This window comes from Pempheris klunzingeri, chromosome 2 (assembly GCF_042242105.1).
Source record: "Pempheris klunzingeri isolate RE-2024b chromosome 2, fPemKlu1.hap1, whole genome shotgun sequence".
Classification (NCBI taxonomy): Eukaryota; Metazoa; Chordata; class Actinopteri; order Acropomatiformes; family Pempheridae; genus Pempheris; species Pempheris klunzingeri.
In genome coordinates this window covers 28,383,969-28,403,441 of record NC_092013.1, presented here as the reverse complement: position 1 = coordinate 28,403,441, position 19,473 = coordinate 28,383,969, and the positions used below count along the sequence as shown (strand labels likewise).

At 40.1% G+C, this 19,473-nt stretch overlaps 1 protein-coding gene across 1 annotated transcript in view; it reads left to right on the top strand.

The window, feature by feature from the left end:
- The window catches only part of fbln2 (fibulin 2), a 52,864-nt gene extending 41,441 nt beyond the window's left edge, over positions 1-11,423 (top strand). Inside the window, exons 11-16 of the mRNA XM_070839351.1 lie at positions 2,179-2,307; positions 5,028-5,153; positions 6,344-6,460; positions 7,460-7,588; positions 8,862-8,985; positions 11,001-11,423. Coding sequence (XP_070695452.1) covers positions 2,179-2,307; positions 5,028-5,153; positions 6,344-6,460; positions 7,460-7,588; positions 8,862-8,985; positions 11,001-11,361 — 986 coding nt within the window. The 3' untranslated portion in view covers positions 11,362-11,423. The remainder of the gene's footprint in view (positions 1-2,178; positions 2,308-5,027; positions 5,154-6,343; positions 6,461-7,459; positions 7,589-8,861; positions 8,986-11,000) is intronic.
- Positions 11,424-19,473: the final 8,050 nt, after the last annotated feature.

Sequence of the window (19,473 nt, the reverse complement as noted above, 5' to 3'; positions counted from 1 at the left end):
CATGTTCACAGCTCTGTGTGGGGTTCGCATGTTCCCCCTGTGTTTGAGTGGGTTCTCTCCAGGTACTCCAGCCTCCTCCCACAGGCCAAAGACATGCAGGTTAATTGGCGTCTCTTAACTGCACGTAGGTGTGAGTGTGAGCGTGAGTGGTTGTTGACTGGCGACCAGTCCAAGGTGTATCCTGCCTCTCACCCAAACGTTGGCTCCAGCCCCCCCGCGACCTTTAAGGATAAAGGGTGTAGACAATGGATGGGTGGCTGGATGGATGGATGGGTGTCAAAAAATAATGAGAACTTCCAAACAATCATCAAATGACAGGTTTTGTCCAATCAACAATCCAAAGATAATCGTTTAAAAGGATGTAGAACAGAAGCACATCTTAACATCTGAGAAGCTGGAACCAGGAAATGTTTGCCATTTTGCTTAATAAATGATTGATTCATTACAATATTAGTATTTATTTTCTGTCCACCAACTTATCAATTCATTAACTAATCGTCTCAGGGCTATGTACCAGCAATGATTTGTACGTTTCAATCCATTACCCTACTCCATAAGATGAAAAGTATCCATTAGTCTTTGTCGTCATCTTTTTAAATCAATGTCAAAGTTGTTCTCTTCCCTTGTGACGATGTCCTTGAACTTCAGAAACATGCAAATATCATTTTGCCATATACAATAATTCAATTTTTTTTCTAAGCCGAAGTTTAACATTTACATAGGTCCCAGAATTGGGTGAAGAGTACATTATAGAGTACAGGGCAGGATGTATGTGGGTGGGCAGCAAAGTAGAAACACTTAACACTTTTAGTTACTTTCATTAGTTACCAATGATTCATTTAATTATCAATGAATGTGTTGATTGAGGCTCGTTGTTCACTCTTGACCTTAGAAACAGTCTTACCACAAGGTCTGTTTAGCAGCCATTTTGGAGCTTTTGATCTTACCACATGAAAAAAAGAACTCCAAACTCCATCTGCTCCATCACGTGATATGAACAAAAACACCAGAGCAGCTACTGAATACGTGCTGTGAGATTGTTTTTGATTTCTGTTTTTCAGTCTGTTTCTCAATCCACACCAGCAGCATCACTTTAGGCGACTTTGGTTCCATACTGAAATATCTCAAGATCTATTGGATGGATTGCCCTGAAACTTTGGTTCCCATAGGATGAATCCTACAGATTTTAGTGATCCCATAAGCCTTAGCTGTACTTTGTGTTGAGCGCTATTTAAAATGACACTTTCCATATTGTCATTGTCACTTGGCAGGACTGAGAGCATACTGACATACTGACATACCGACATTCATACACAGGCGCAACAGTGCCTACGTACAGCCTTACATAACCCTTAGTCTCACTTAGCTTTTTAAATGTTCCCGTCACTATTTCCCAGAGCCCGTTGTTCCATCTTCAAGTTGCTTGTTTTCTCCAACTTGCAGTTCTAACAGATATTTATTTATATATATATATTACGGAGGAATGGGAAAAAGGGGGAACCAGTTTTGCAGTTTTACTTGAGAAAGTTCACAGTTCACCCAAGTTCACAGTTCACACAGATTAAAATGTTCATGGTCATAGTTCACAATTTTGAATATGATATTAAGTTCACTGTCAGTTCAAGAGGTAAACAGGCTTTCAGAGCATGCTGTGAGTTTGGCGTCTCTGTGAGGATCTTTGCGGCTGTTGGCTCGTGCTCGTGCCCTTCATTGATCATCATTCAGTCGCAGATATTTTCCAAGACTGCTTGGATCCTTCAACTGATAAGTTTTTGAAATATTCATATGAAGTGGCTCCAACAGTACCAGTGGCTGCTTCTGAATTGCCAGTTGAACTCGCCTTCCCAGCATGCCAGATGCTGTAAGACACAGTGCATGAACTGTCGTTAACAACACTCTAGTTTTGATCTAACACAGTTTGGTTAGTACACAGTGGTCTTCTGGGTTTGAAGAGTTTAAATAGGACAATTGAAGGTCAATTGCTGTGATTTTTGTGACCCTATATGAATGAGAGACAGATAGTGAGCATGAGAAAGAAATGTGTCTGACTGTCTGAGTGTTTGTGTTTGTACTATGTACAGTAGTAGGAGTTTGCCTGTGTTTAAGATCGACCCAATCAGGTGCAGAGTGGGTCACTGCTGAAGTGCTTTATCTCTCTATCTCTATCTGCCCGTCCAGACATTGATGAGTGTCAGATGGGGACACACCGCTGTGGAATGGGCCAGATCTGTCACAACCTTCCTGGCAGCTACCGCTGTGACTGTCAGACAGGCTACCAGTACGATGCCCTCCGCAAAGTCTGCACCGGTACGTATGGCTGTGTCAGGGCTGTGAGACGAGATTGTAGCATTAAGCTGCCCAAACTGTTTTTGAAGAAAATAACTCACTGGTTCAATTAAATCCCAGAGATCAGAGTGAGAAAAAAACAACGTGTATGTGCTACATGTGATGTCCAGTGTGAATAACCAGGGCAGGGGTGACACTTCCTTTCAGCCTTCTGTTAATTAGTGCTAATTAGGTGAGAATTTCCAGATATTGGGGGACTGTTGCACGGGGATCTAATTTTAAATGAAATAGGGAACAAATTTCAAACACTGAAGCAAAAAAGGTTTACTGTCTGCACATTCAAAGTATTTTTGGGTATGGATTTTACATTTTTCATTCTTTTTTCAATATATAGCCAATTTATCATATGAAATGCGGACAATGTCCTGAGAATCCATTTGGGACAATGTCCAGAGTTGCCCTTTCACACATGGAGCACACAGCAGCAGATTGTTCATGTCAAACGTGTTCTCACCTACAGGAAATACAGAACGTAACACAAGTAGTATGCTGTAGAAATAGCAGCATTTCATTTACAGTACACTGAAGATACTATCGACACTTCCTTGATAATGTTATTTTTTCCACTGATATCAATACTACGTGTAACTGAGGTATGAGTGGCAGAGTGGAAAGCAGTATGCAGGCAACTTGCAAAGACTAGAGGCCTGGGGTGTTTATATTCCTCCAGTTTTGTGCCAGTTACGCGATAAAAACGTCATCAACACGCACAGCCGCTCGTTGTAATTCTCGGAACAGTGACCTGTTCTGTTCACACATGCTCAGTTGGACATCACATGGAGTTTGCAATAGGGAGCTGGCAGGGTACAGTCCGTTCAATGTCCGTGCCGACTGGTGTAAACATCTCGTTCTCAGGTACAGACCCTCCAGGAAATGTTTAGATAAGTTCAGGGTTGCTATGCATGTGTGAAAGAGGCTAATGGTGAAATAAATAAATAACAGTAATCGAAAGGCCAGTGAAAAAAGCATCTTTTATTCTTGCTAACTGAAAAAAAAAAGGGAAGAGGACCCAAACACAATGTGTGTTTCCATCACATGAAATTGAAAAAAAGTTTGTGTGCTTAGTGAAGGTGGAAAAGGTGGTGTATTGATAAAAGCAAAATGCATCAAAGTATAATAGAAACAGACTGAGTGAATAAGTTATGAGGTACATGAGGCATGTGATGTCCACTGAAGCTTCCCATCCATTGAAGAAAATAGCAGCAGATGGAGGCATCAGATCTGTGTGGACGATGAGGAGACTTTAACCTTCCTCAATAAATAAGTTAAATAAACACAAATGTCCAATTTCTAGCGTGTTTTCTGCATTGTTTTCCATTCAGTTTTTAATTTAGGTTTGAGTGGAGCTCTCTCAATGACGTCATCTTGTTGTGCCCTCTTCTTCTGCAAGGTTTAATGGCACCAGGCTGGATCTTTAGCTATTTATCTCAGTTCTCTCAAATCATAATATTCACAGAACTGCAGCTGACCAATGAGTGCATTCATACACAAGGCAGGTTGGTAGAGGACCAAAAACAGCAGCAGGAGCGATCAGGCAGACAGGCAGGCTCAGGAACAAGAACAGACTGGCAGGAGATGGGGTTGACAAATATATGACACTACACTGTGTGTTGAATTTGTATTTTTGAGATAAATGTAACTCCCCAGTGTTTCATTTTCCCAAGTGATCCAACCCAGAATAAGATAAGATCATAAGGCCATGATAATTTTTCAATAATTGAAAAAATGTAATTATATTACACGCAAATTGTAGACAGCTTTTCTTAAAACCTGTCTGTATATATTGAGTAGGACAAAAAATGAAATATGAGACTGGGGAAGACTGGCAGACACACTGAACTGTGAACGGAGTAATCCTGGATGCAGAGCTCATATCCAGCTTAATCACCATCTGTCTTTTGTAAAAGAACATGAACCTGTACATTAAAAACAACATGAAACAGCATGTTTTTTTACATAATCTAATGACATTTATTATAACAATAAATGGGCAGGTGAAACTAAGGCAGGGTAGAGTTTCCACCCAATATCATTGTGAGATGTGCACACACAGTGGGACTGAAAACAAGGCAGAATGACTGAGATATTCTGTGTTAACAACATGAGAAGATGTACAGCACAGTACAGTTTTCATATAGAGCAGGTCAAGACCAAACTCTTAAATTAAGAACAATTCAAAATTAAGGATTCTGAAATTTCCACATGAGCAAAAACTCCTCTTTAACAGGAAGGAACCTCAGACACAGTGCGGCTCAGAGGTGGGCGGCTTTCTGTCTGGGGTCGTGTTGGGTGTGGGTGGGAGAGAGAGAGTTAGGGGGTTATTTGTTTTGTTTTTTTGCCAGCATTACTTATGTGATCCTAATAAAACCCATAATAGAATATCCACATATAAACTTAGGACATTGTATTTTCCACCATCCTCCATTGTTAAACAGAAAGACATTTTATAGGATTGAATGTTTCTGCTTCCACACTGTTTTGATTTAAAAACCACTGTGAAATGTTTGAATTATTGAGAAACAGATGTATGTAGGGACATGAAAAACTAATCAAAATATATAAAACAAGAAAACTAATAAAAAAAAGAGCTAACAAGGTGAAAAGGTCACTCTACACATGAGTCCTCAGTGGCCCGGAGGAATCTGTCTGCAGTCTAATAGCTCCTACTTCTGCACTAACAGATGTAAATGAGTGCTGGCGGTATCCTGGCAGGCTGTGTGCCCAGACCTGTGAAAACACCCCAGGCTCTTACCAATGCTCATGCACAGCCGGCTTCTCTCTAGCGTTTGATGGCAAGAACTGTGAAGGTAAGCTAGGCTGTTTTTTTTCCTCCTCTATATTAAGAATTTGAATGCTCGTTTAGATGGCCTGTCTTGTTCTTCTTGAAGAGTGAATAAGGCATATGGGTAAGCCTCTAAGAACAAAAGACAAATGCAGCCTTTGCACAGACTTCGAGATTATACACTGATAGAAAACTGTTTATGAGTCTTTTGTAAGTCTGTTATCAGCAAAAACGGTTTTCTGTTGGAATTTAATTTAGTCTCCATCTCTGGGTTGTGGAGGCGTCTTATGTGCATACATAATGGTTTCCAGGTTCAGGCGCCATCAGTCTTCAATGTGTTGAAGACGTGGCTGTGCTTCAAAGAGCAGCTGACCAGGAGTTTGATTCACATTATATTCAGCTTGTCACAGCCGTTATTCAGGGAACTTAATCAAGTTGTTATGGTTTCTGGTCACGATCCAAAGGTGAAGCTTTGCATTTTTAGAAAAGCTCGTCTAAGAGACATGATTAGATTTTGATCAGCGCTTTTCAGATTAATTCGTTCCAGATACTCAATTTATTAACAAATAGCATTAGAAAGCATCGTTACACCTTCAAAATGACTGGAGTGGTAAGTCCATAGTGCACTTCCCCAGAAACACTACATTAGGTCTTCGTTTTCATTTGATGCTGTTTCCGTAGGTGCTGCTCATTTCTCATTTCTCTGCCTGTTAAAATGCTGGATTTACATCCAAGTGTGCATGTGTGTACATCCATCATACTGTTGAACGTAATAATGTCGTTAGACTTGTTCATCGATCACCATGAACACACGCTGTGTTGTTTATTTTTCAATCCTGCATTTAGCACCGTGCAGCCAGACATCCTCATTAGGGCACCAAACGTGTCACAGCTGAAAACAACAAATGCACTATTTCCTTTGTGTGAGTAATATTTGCTAAACATTAGAGAGACCAGCTGTTTTGGAAAAGTACTGAGACATGTGAGACTTTCTGACTCATTTTTAAAGATTGACATCTTCAGTAGGAGCCAGTGGGTCAGAAAAGGGGAGAGATGAACGAGTATTGAGAGACAAGTTAACGCATTTTTAGTTTTTTTTTCTTTTCAGAGGATTTGTTGACAGTAAGAGAAACGTGGAATAGGTTCAGCCTTGTCCTCTAAGAAGATAAAAAAACGGGAACAACTCTAATCATGTCTTTTCTTTTCTGTGCTTAGATGTTAATGAATGTGACAAAAACCCCTGTAGCCAGGAGTGTGCCAACATCTATGGCTCCTATCAGTGCTACTGTCGCCAAGGCTACTACCTGAAAGAGGACGGACACACCTGTGAAGGTATTTCCTACCAAAGCCACTAGGTAAAGACTGGTAGAGTTGGTGACAGAAACAAATCTAAAACGAAAGTGAATACTGGACTTCCATGAGCCACTTGTTTCTGTGGCTTTGCTTGATGTTACAGCTCAGCCATCAGCTAATGATGTTCACTTTTGTACCTCTTTAACTACATGTTTATTGTTGAGGTCGTAGCTTGCAGTGGTGTTGAGTCTAACACCACCACTAACTACGACTCCAGTCATGAACAGATTGCAAACTGCAAATGTACATGTGAGAGAGCTGTTGCACTTGATGCATTAGATTATACAGGTTTACTTAATAATGTGGCTGGGAAGTTGGTCTGCTGCCAAGTGGCTGAAACAAGAACAAGAACTGTGCAGCTTTTAAGCCCTTAAATTCCAAAGACAATGTAGCAGACACGTATGAAAGCCCCTACACCCTTTGTCCTGCAACTCAACTCAACTCAAGGATCTAATCTAGTCAATTATTTGGAAGACAGAGACGTTATAGTCATATGAAAAGATCTACATTAAATTAAATAAGAAATGTTATTTTGTTTTGGGTGACAGGGCCTCAAGGTAGCTTCTGTCGCTAATCCAGGAAGGCATAGTCACGCAGGTGGAGACACACACACACACACACACACACATGGCAGCTGTGGCTCAGAAGTAGAGTAGGTTGTCCATCAATTGGAAGTTCAGCGGTCAGCATGTCGAAGTGTCCTTGGGCAAGACACTGAACGCCAACTTGCTCCTGAAGCAGCTTCAGTGTGTGTGAAAGAATAGTCTCCTCCAACTTAGAATCCTCCTGAATGAGGATGTGATGTAAAAGTACTTTGAGTAGTCAAAATGACTAGAAAGGCGCTCTACAGATACAGACCATTTACCATTTACATGCACACACAGATAAGGAGGAAAAGTCCCACTGCTTTATGTGAAGCTGCCTTTGGCTCCCACACAGGGCTCTAATCTGACTGACGAGATGTGTGTGTCCTAACAGATATTGATGAGTGCTCGCAGAGCATCGGAAACCTTTGTGCCTTCCAGTGTGTTAATGTTGCTGGCAGCTACCAGTGTACCTGTCCTCCGACTGGATATGTCATGTCTGCCAATGGACGCACGTGTAGAGGTAAGGCTTCAGTGACCCTGGGCATGTCTATTAAATGTTATGGAACACATTATGAAATGGATTGTATCCACTGATTTCTCATTTCTAACGTCTTATTACTTTAGTGTTACATATTTGTTTTCCTCATCTACTGAAAACCACTCCTAAAGACTTTTGAAGAAGTTGTGATGCCCATTTTTTATGTATTTTTCCATCTTACCTATGAAGATGGTGTGCAGTTGAATTCATTGGAACACTGATTTATTCATTTATCTTATATCTAATTTTAGAAAAAAAACTTCTTAAAGGGAATAAAAATAAAACTGCAAAGGAACTTGTTAAAATGCAGGAAATGGCTGCTCATTAATGTTTCTTGTGTGTGTAAAAATAATGACTAATGAAATTATTGCCTGTTTAAAAGAATAGAGTGGACTAATGAGAGAAACAGTACCATATGTCCTGCTTTAAAAACCCTTTGTACATAACTCATTCATATTCAGACAGAAGTTTGATGCAGGTCAATAAAACAATCCCAGCTCCTACTAGCTTCTTCAGCCAGTAAACTAGACTTGCCAGCGGATGTTGTCACGGTGTTGACTTGCAAGCTCAGTATCTTCTACAATTTCATCAGTGACTTTCAATCTTTAAAGTTGTGACTGTGACTTTGTAGAATGTTGAAAGGCACATTGTGACTTTGTTAGGAAAAGTACTATACAAATAATGTACAATTAATGTTAATGTTAATGTTAATGTGTAATGTGATGAACCTGGGGTCTTTCCTGAAGGATAAGCGGTATAGACAATATATGGATGGATGGATGGATGGATTATTGTTGTTGTTGCTGTTGGACAATGAGACTTTAGAGAGTCTTGCTGCTGGTCTTTATGCGAAGCTGAGCTAATCACTAGCTGGCTTCATATTTAACAGACAGACATGACAGGTAACGATGGTAACGATCTTGCCATCTAACTCTCAGCAGGACATTGAATGCATGTTTCTCACAATGTTTAAACACTCCTTTAACTCAATTTTAAGACAACAAGAAGTCCCTTAATATAGTTAATGGAATCTTAGTAGATACAGAGTTCAAACATCAATCTGTTGATGAAGACCTTGTGACCAGGAAACAGCTAGTAAGTAGATCTTGAGACCTGTGTCACCTGTTTCTGTAGGTGAATGAATTACATTCAAATGTATATTTTCAGCTCAAAAGACCATTTTTTGTCTGTTCAAAATCAAACAGCTTCACACTGTCAGTGTGGTTATCCTTTTAATTCATCATTTATTTTCCAGATATTGACGAATGCACAACTGGCACCCACAACTGTTCCTTCGGACAGACCTGTTATAACCTCCAGGGGAGCTTCAGATGTCTCTCCTTTGACTGCCCTCACAACTACAAGAAAGTGTCAGACACGTGAGTGAAGTTCTTCTCTGTATCCTTAGAATCTTAAAATGTTTTGTTCTAATGTTTCTTTGTCAAGTTAAGCCTCCGCAGATCATTTTCTAGGTTTTATTGGTAAATAGGTCCAATAAAGTCTCTGCTCACAAATGTACTTTATTATGTTATTTTACAATATCCTGGGCAATAAAAACCTTACATAATGTCCCTTTAAGCAGTGACCTATATCTGTGGGATTTTTTGATGGGCTTCCCTTTAGTTCCTCTCTGCCAGTGCTCCTCTAATGAGAAGTACTGTACATCCATGTCCTTACAGTACAGAAGGGCCTTGTTAGCTGTGAACCTGTGGCAGCTATAGTGGCCGTCTGGTAAGCGAACATGACTCCCATCGAGCAGTACGATGAAGTCAGATGGCTTTGATCAGCTTGGTGCTTCCCGGGGCCGTCTCCAAAGCTCTCTGCAGTCCAGTGGACAGAAACAGCTCCCACAGTCTCCCCTCAGCCCACAGGAGGCGTCTTATCAATGCTATGAGGAGACACCTTATTAACCCCAGTGTGACGCAGCCTGGCTCGGCATGGAGACGCATCTTTCATTCATGAGTGGACTTGGCAGCCACAGACACACAGCTGAGATTAAAATGTCTCCTGGTGCCTTTAGTGCCACTCTGTGATTCATTGGAGCAGCTTCCAAGACACTCTTGTTTTGGCATGAGCTGTACAAATTTTATGGTGCACTACATCAAGCTTTACTCCTGGCTGTAAATCGTGATATGTGATGGATAAGCAGTCACAGAAAATCAGAGCACAAGCCAGAAAAGCCCTGCAAGTGGCCACTGGAGGACCTGTGCTCCCTTCACTGGCACTGTTTTTCTGTTCTGAGCTCAATTCTATTTTCATTGAATCCTCACAGCAGGGGGCGGTGATAGGGACTAGCAATGCAAGGAGCAAGCAGTTTTTTTTTCCACGAGAGAGCAGGGTAGTGCTGCATTGCCACATTACAGATTCTGCAAGTTCCTGCTTGAGGACCTCGGACTGCATCCAGGTTGATGCGGTGCGAGTTATTCAGAGATCTGCTTTGGGGCCAGGCAATGAAATGTAATGAACTTGAAACCAATGTCAAAACATTAAAAGAGGACTAAAATGACCTCTTTTTTTAGTTTTTGTTAGTGTTCTTGCTGCTACATTTAGTACATTTTGGTTGGTCCGTTGTGAGTGTTCTGATGTATGCCTGTTAATGACGTTAATGAATGCTGACTGATATGACTACACAGACAGCATGTTTTCTCAATTTTGCCCGACATCATACTTTGTTTTTACTTTCACTTCCCTTCACTCTTAAAATCCAATATGTTTTATACTTGAAACAAGTTTAGATTTAGGTGGCTACGTTTGTCTGCAGTGGTTGATTGGGCAAAATCGAAGTCCTCTACTCATAAAAATCAGTTAGAGTGGAGGCAGAGTCAGACTGAAAATGGAAATGGAGGGTCACGAGTTGACAGTAATCTGTCTGGGATCAGGCTAGGCTGTTAGGAGATCATTATAGTTACATAAATACGATGATGGAAAGATGGTTTCAGTGTCTGTGCACCTCAGATTTGAATTTGGTAACATTTCTATATGATAAAACAAGATTAGACAACCTTGTTAATATAAAAACAAAATAAAGAATAATAATTATTATAGCTGTTGTACCTATGTTAATTATAAAGTTAGGCAGATAAATATAAACCTTTACCTTTTGAGTAGCTTTTTGCCTCTTGTAGCTCTGTGCAGCCTGCTTAGCTTATATGCTAACCCACAGCACATACACAATAGAGGGGGAGAAAACTATTTTACACTGATATTACAAATGCAGCCTTGGAGAAACACACAAAAACAGGACTCACAGCGAAGTTTGACAAGAGGAAGATACTTATTATATTTACCAATAAAACATTTACAATTTCATGTTACAGTATAATGTCTTGTTAAACATAATGTCTTGGTCATTTACTCTTTTCTTTTCTCTTTCTCCTTCCTGACTCCTCCTCAGACGCTGTGAGCGGACTAGCTGTCCCAGTAACTCCTTAGACTGTCAGAACTCCCCAATCCGCATCACGTACTACCAGCTCAGCTTCCAGACCAACATTATCATTCCCGCCCAGATCTTTCGTATCGGACCGTCCCCCGCCTACTCCGGCGATCACATAGTCATCAGCATCGTCAAGGGCAACGAGGAGGGCTACTTCAGCACCAGGAAGCTGAACAGCTTCACGGGCGCCGTCTATCTGCAGAGACAAGTCCGCGAGCCCAAAGACTTCATGATAGATGTGGAGATGAAGCTGCTGAGGCAGGGGACGTTCACCTCGTTCCTCGCCAGGATCTATGTCTTTATCACATCCGGCTCCCTGTAACACCATAAACAAACAGACAGCAAGAGGGACCGGACATTTCACATGGTGCTATACTTTTATATGTGCAGACTCTTCCCTCCCCACAATCCAGCAATTTACAAGAATCCTTTCAAATGTCGCCAAAGACTTTACTGTTTTTCTTTGGCAGGTTATCTGCAGATTTTCTGTGACAATCAAATTTCCTGAGATACCTTGTATTTGTATTTACCAAAGTATTGTTCAATTTTCAAGCTTTCAATTTAGCTTTTATGCACCACCATCGTTAGGGTCTAGTCAAGCTGTTGGTTCATGCACACAGCGGCTCGGTGCTTTCACAGGTCACTGCACAAGTCTGGGTCGGTGGTTTGTGCTCTGCTCTACTCTCCTTAAGAATTGCTCTTTGACTAAAACCTCCCTATGTAAATGTTCATTTTCATGAGAATTATGCATGAAAGTCTGAGGAAACTAATAAACCTTTGCAGCACTAGAAGTTGAGAGCACTTGTCATCTGTGGAGGCCCAAAACTGCCAAAATGTACTAAAAGTCTATAAAGTCAACTCAAACACTGAACAATTTAAAAGTAATGTAAAAAGTACAGTGAAGGAAGTCTTTAGATTGTATGTTTCCTTTCTAATCAGTTGTTTTTATTTTTTCATTACCAAATGTTTGACAAAATAAATTAAAACTTAATTTATTTTACTCTTCTATTTTTCATTAGGTCATTTTATTTTTCATTTCCTTGGTTTTCCTTCTTTTCAGTATTTGCAGGAATGTGAAAATTTATCTGTTTTCCCCATGTATGTCTCTGTGTGTACTAGATGCAAGAGTATAATGAATTAACCAATATATTTGGTTATTCTGCCAATTGTTTGGAGGTAAAAAGAACAATATACTGTCAATCTCTTTGTTTCTATGTAGACTTCATGTAAATTAGACAGCAAGCAGCATCATTTATCAATGCATTTACTCATATATTCAGTCATAGTTTTGATTTGCTTTTGTCAGTTTTGGGCCTCCATAGACACCACCCGAATTTGTCAATGTGGTTAAAAAAAGTAGCACATTCTTTTTGTTCAGCATTTGGTGTATATTGTTTTGTTTTGTTTTTTTAAAAAGATGTGATCTAATGAAATGTAAGTGTTGAAATTCTTGAAATCCAGCGTTAATCACTCTAGAAAACATTAACAAGTCATCTACGGTAAATTCCAGCACTGAGAATATAAATGTAGTGTTACTGTTGATCATGTTATGAAGTGTCATATTCTTTCCCTTATTACTGGACGTATCTTTCTATGTTATTGTGTTGTAATTATCTCAGGGTAAAATTCATGTCATTTTGTAAACGCATGACAAATTCCTGTGTAGTTTGCAGGAATGAATCAGTCTGCTGCCTTAACTCCAGACTGGTCTCACACAGCCTGCACAGTTTTAGTCACATGGCATTTGTATCCATAATCCAACCAATAAATGATTATCAAAGTGTCATCATTTCCTCAATAAAAGAACGGATCAACTTCTAGGCTGTCACGGTCAGTTTTTCCACATCAGTGCTGTCCGCTGGTGGTGTGTTCTTATTTCTGTTTGTGAGTGATCAGTGAGCCAACATCCCCATCTGCTGGTGACAGTATGAACACAGTAAGGCCTCAGCACTCTGTATCAAAGTCGAGGCCGGTTTATTAATATTACACATTTCAACAACAAGCTAACATATACATCTTAAAGTCAGTGAATACTTATTCATTTTTCTCAGCGGTGTGACATTTGAATTTGGATGTTATTTTGAGAAGAAACTGCACCGCAGCCACAGTTAGTATGAGCAGTCCTTATCTTAACTGTTTTATCACCTATTCCACTGCTCCAAAAGGAACATTTAGTGTGTTACACCCTACAGCATTCCCACCCGGAAAGTGTGTGTGCTTTGCTACCATAGCCTATTAATACATCCCAACAGATAGCCTTTCGAATGGAAAGTAGGGAGGGTGAATCTCTCACAGGTCACCATATAAATAAACACCTCAGTGTGACTGATACAAGGTTGTAGACTAGAGGATAATGTCAACACTGATATTTTTGGACTGAAGCTATTGAGTTGACAGATGAACCAACATAATAGTGTCTTAATCAAGTGTTGTTCAGTCACCACGAGCCTCCATAGCAGCATCAGTGCTCCTCGGCAAAGATTCTTCTACTGAAGGGATGAACAGCAACATTTGTATTATTCTTTCATTTGGTGTTTTGATGATGATGGTGGAATGAGATGTCACTCCAAAATGATCTGGTGACTGTGAAGCATATGATTCACATCATGTACCCACTCAGCAGCACCACTCAATGAGCCCTCTCGCTCTCTAGTTGTTGTGTTCTCCCATTCATTTTATTTTCAGGTTTTCCATTTAATTTGTCACATATCTCTATTTGCACCTGATCTGTAGCTTTGTCAGGATAGAAAAGCCCCTGGATCACCTCAGATTTTAAACACCACATACTCCTGAAACAGTGAAAAAGCACTAAAATTCAAAAATATCAGGCAAAAAAGACAGAAAACAAGCTTCAACAAACGCTGACACATTATCACCTCAAAAAGTTGATATGGCTAACAAGTTAGCAAATAGCTGCCTATTTATACACCCACTGCACACAGGGCAACATTAGCTTTTCACCTCTGTTTTGGTCTCCACCATCCTCTGTGGGAAACATCTGGCTCTTCAGCTGCTAAATGCTCCACATACTTTGTTGGCTGAGACACAAGAAACAGAATTTGTGGGTCAGAAAACCAAAACAAAAAAATGCTTAAAATCTCTCTGTAGAGCTGAAGGGAACCGTCGAGTAAGATGTCACTGTAGGGGAAGCCTTTCTACGTGACACACATTTGAATATTGAATATTGATACTGCAGCTTTCAGTCTCTAAGCTTATACAGCAAATAACAGACACATACACATAACACAATTCATTCATTCATTCGGGCAACATGTCTCAGAAAAAAACACCAGCACCAGTTTGCAGTGAAGCCTCTGCTTGCTCATGCGGGTTCTTTGCGCCTGTTGCTTTTGATTTATGACAGCTTTAATACCCTGAGAGAGCAGAAAGAACGTTTTGAGTGTTTCAGATGGTTAGAGTTCCAGCTTTCATCCAGCAGCCCCCACACACATTTTGGTTTCACCACTGATATCCCTTCTGCACTGACTTATGTGTATTTAGGTTTGATATTCAAAATCATGGTACTGACTGACAGTCTGACAAATGATAGCTATGATCTTATCTCCATTAAAGTATCTCCAGCGTCTTTTTAAAGAAGTAATAGTTGATTTTATGTCCATCGTCCTCAGTGTTTGTTGCTGTGCAGAGTTTTTGCAAGTCGTCTGCTGGTCAGTGAGTCCAGTATTATGAACTTTGACCTGGGAGTTTCTGCTGGTGGTTCCTTGGGCTTCTTTTTATGAAAACCACATTATAAAAAAAAAAACATTACTTATTGTGGCAAAACCTGCCTGACTGAAATATACAAAATGGAAGTAGAAATGGACTGTGATGATCATACACACATTTAATTTGTCTTAAGAAGTAAAAAAAAAAGGGCCCCTGTGGGGGTCAGGAAACTGCTGAGCCTGTACAGCAGTGACGTCGGTCTGTAATGGGTGGCCTCTTTCCTCTGCTGAAGCCCAACACATCCGGCTATTGAGGTGGCGTCCCACACATGTTAGGGCGTGATCTCTGATTATCTGTCTCAACTTCAAAGGGTTATCAAGATAACTAAATATATGTGATGAGGTCCCACCATGTTACTGTAAGATGAGAACAACCAGACCTCTGGTAACATTATTCTGCTGACGCCTAAATGCTAACATGGTTTCACCACATCTAGTTTTACTGCCCAGTTTTCACAGGGATGTATAAATAACCTCAAGATATTTTATACCATGTTTTCAAGTGTATTTGGAGTTTCAGTCTTTTGGTTTTACTTTAAAGCCATCATCAGGAGCAGGTAGTTAATGAATACCTGGTGTGCATTCATTAAGCTGATGATGTTACAGGCCCTCGCTGCTTGTAAGATAGAAGATTGACACGAACATTCAACACCAAACACGTGTAGACAATGTAAGCTCATTCGTTTTAGCTCTGCTAGCTTTGCTAGTAGGCAGATAGATATAAACCACTATAAAGCACAAACTGAAGGTGCAGTTACAGTTTGATGAAGGCTTATGTCTCGTATTGTTCTGGATTGATTTTACAACAAATGTCTTTTTCATACATGTGTGTCAAAGAGCATATTTTCATTGGGGTTAATCTTGAAGACAACTGATGTACAAAAACAAAGCAGAATTTGGTCTCATTTATCATTTTCTACAGCCAAGTACCTCAAATCTTTGAATATAAAAAGAAGGGTTACAGTGGTGTACAACATATGTTAGCTGATATTGCCTTTGACTATATCAGCCAGTTCGTGTTGTCAGTTTCATGGTGATAAGCAATAATTTGATTTTATTTGGTATTAAATGTTCAGCAATGTATATTAATTCCAGAGTTTCTCATCAAATTCAATAAGTGTTTAAGTGTGCTAAGTTGTCCCTCTTTACAGAGCAGATTCTGATTCACTGGAGTGCTGGTCATAAATGCTTATGTGGACTATAAATGGTGATTGAGAGAACTTGGCAGTCTTTAAGAACAAACTTCATAGAAAACCTTCATGTAGAATTGTGGCAGCTTCATTACAAAACTACCAAGAAAGCCTTCACAGAGCAACATTTGTCAAACTCTAATAAAAAGCACATCAGAGCTTAGGCAATGAAATGAAAGCAATGTGTTACAGAAAGTGATCAGTGACCCTGATGTTGAGCACTCGGGCCGACTGGCTTTGATCTTAAAGGGAGATGTGAAGAAAGTGGAGCTCAGCTCTTACTAGTAGCTCATGAAGAGGCTCAAAGCTTAAACACTTTGCTGTGGAGAACCTCAGCAGGTTTTACTTCAAACAGCTTCAGGCCACGAAGCAGTTTACCAAATGAACTCCATGCTTCACCACCGCAGACTGTGTGCTAACCAAGACTCGCTGGACCAGAACCATTACACCCCTACATGGGTTGGTAGTGAAGATAAGTAACTTAGTTGAGTAGGTAGACACCGCAGGTAGGTAGCTGTGTGTTGAAAGTAGCATGTTGTTGCCATGTTTGTTTCTGGCATTATCACATCGTATCATCCATCCATCTTGATGTATTGTCCATCATTTTAGACACATTTTGCCAAATTTTAGCCTGATATATTTGGCACATTTGATATTTTGGTACCTTTGTGGGTCACCATTAAAGTTAAATAGATGAAGCTGTGTGGGTTTAAACGATGTTTGCATGCACAGCATACTTTTGTAATGACTGACCCACTGGCAAGTCATTGTTTATGGGGCTTTAAGCAACAAACTGTTGATTGTTCAGATTTAAAATCCTATACTCCTCTATGCTGCTCAGTTTACACAGCCTTCAAGTTAACCTTTTTAACAGCTGATTCTTTGACTTACATAGCAGGACATGTGTCATATTGGGGCCCTCAGCTCAGCAGTGCCCCTAAACTTTTCTCTCCTCAGGGAGCTGCAGTTTGACAATAGGGGGCAGCAGACTGTTCCAATCCGACAGCTGCACTATGCTGGAGAAAGAATGTTCACTTGCACAATATACTTGCGTAACCTGTCTGAGCATCAGCGCATCAAATGCATGCCTACATTTTCCATTCCAGCACATGTGAGCACAAAAACACTCCCATTCTCACAGGGGCTTCCTCGCCATTACACCACTGGTTCCATTGAATTGTTGTGTCCTGTCACATTCCCACTTTAATGATGTGTCAGTCCAAGCTATTAGTAGATGGTTATCATTCAGACTTTGTGTGAAATCACGAGTCAGCTTTTCCATGGATAGATGTGGTGTGTTTCTTCCAAAGCAGAGCATTGCCTCTGTAACAGCAGCACCAGGCCTCATCAGGTGCTCCAGATAAATGACAGCTTTGATTTTCTGATTATACACTTATTCATCATCTGTTCTGGCTAATCACAGAGATATGAAAGTCCTCTTTTATCATGCTGCACCAGTCTGTGAGGCCTGTGTATGACGAACAAAACCCACTGAGAAATCAAAGAGCTTCTGTTTGCGCAAGATCCTTGTTTTGTGTGCCGCGTTGAGCAATTGTCGGCGATTAGTCATACTTATCTTAGTCCTCCCAGGTTTAATTTGTTGTTCCTTGATGTCCCATGCAGCATCTCATTTTGATTTATTTGTCTTTGTTGTAACTGTAATCATGATGAAATGCTATTTCAGGGGATATTTTTCTTGGATAGACCCACTGTGGAAAATTCCCCCTCATTTTTATCATAATTGCTCCCACTGCTCCTCTTAATTATATAGTATATGTGGAAAGGTACACATAATGCAATAATACAAAAGCAAATATCATAACAGATAAGATTTGCATATTTGGTTTGAAAACACCAAAGTGCAGCATGTGGAATATTTACTGGTTGAAAAATCTGACGTCTTAGATTCATCAAATGTAATTAATATTTTTGTTTTATCACAGATAAAGAGATATCCTTTGCCTCTGATGATGCACCATGGCCAGGGAGCACATTTCATTATATGAATATTACCAAATAGTATCAACTTATATCATTGTGCTCGCAAAACAAAACAATTAGAATCCAGCCGTATTTATCTTTTATAGCAGGAACAATGCTTTGCTCTGGTCTTGCACCCCACCAGCAGGATGACGTCATTTGTCAGCACCTTTCATAATGCGCACAACTGTTGCATCCAGTCCACCACCTCTTTAGTTAAAGCAGTCCTAATCATTATTCTAAATGAATGACCAGGTGAAAAACAATGTGATTAATCTAGAGAGAATTACCGCTTCAATATGCATTTCAGCTCATTGTGTACAACTTTACTATTCTGATTCACTCTCAAAGCTCTCGTAAGGGCCACAACAGGCTGAAAAAGCTCCAACATCCCACAGTATGCTATGTTTTTAAAAATGTTGGTTTTGGGAGCGGTGCCCTGGTAGCTCAACTGGGAGAACACATATCATTTAAGCTCATGGCCTAACCTCAATAGCCTGGGTTCGATTACAGCCTGAGGTCCTTTGCTGCATGTCATCCTTTAAAAAAATGGTGGTTTGGGTTCAGCACTTTGGTGAACCATTGGGACACACTGGTAGCAAAGCTGCACCAACTCCACCACGGTAGTGTTTCCCAGACGAGCAGAGTGGCACCTATCCACCCTCTAGCGCTAATGTCCTTTCGAGTTTTAGAGAAGGCCTGGGAGATTGGAGCATTCCCAGTAAAAACACAGAAGTTGGCCCTTAATGGTTGAAATCATGGGAGAAATTGAGGAAGCAGAGGGGTGATAACAATCAGCAACACTTGCAAACTCATACAGTCCTTCAATTTAAGGTCATTTTGAGCTGAGAGCCGACAAAATATTACTAACCGCACCTTCGAAATGAAAACATTCTGGAGTCTTTGTGCTCAATGACTATCCCATGCTGGAACGAGTCAAACATGTAAAACCATGTCTGTTAACTGATTTAGTATTGTGTGAACCAAAAGGAAAGAGTGTCAATACATTATGTACATGGATATATGACCAGAGGACTGGAGAGACATACCAAGCACTGACTTTCCCTACGGCGCTGGCAATAAAAACAGGGGCAAAAGACATGAAAGCTCACTTCATCATTCCTTAACATACTTGTTTCCGGCCTTAAGGAAATCTGGCTGACATGTAACTTATCATTGTTTGGTTCAGTTTCAAGTTTTTTTTACATGTTCAAAATTGTCCACAGGGACTATCATGAAACTTTTAACAGACACTGATAGCATTCTAAAGGCAAAGTGGTAAAGTATGTATCTTTAGTGTAATTATCACAGTTGTTCATTCATTTCAGCAGAAAGCTTACGGTTACATTTTATTTTTCTTTAAAGCTCAACATTTTTACATTAACAATGAAATGACTACTAAAATGACTATGCTTAAGGAGTCGCTCATTGTAGAATTGCCATCTAAGTCTGTAGTTCAGCTCTACAGAGCAATTCAGTGTCTTTCGGCTCACTGTTGCTGTTGTTTTACAGCAACTATGCTGTTTGGTTCAGTCTCAT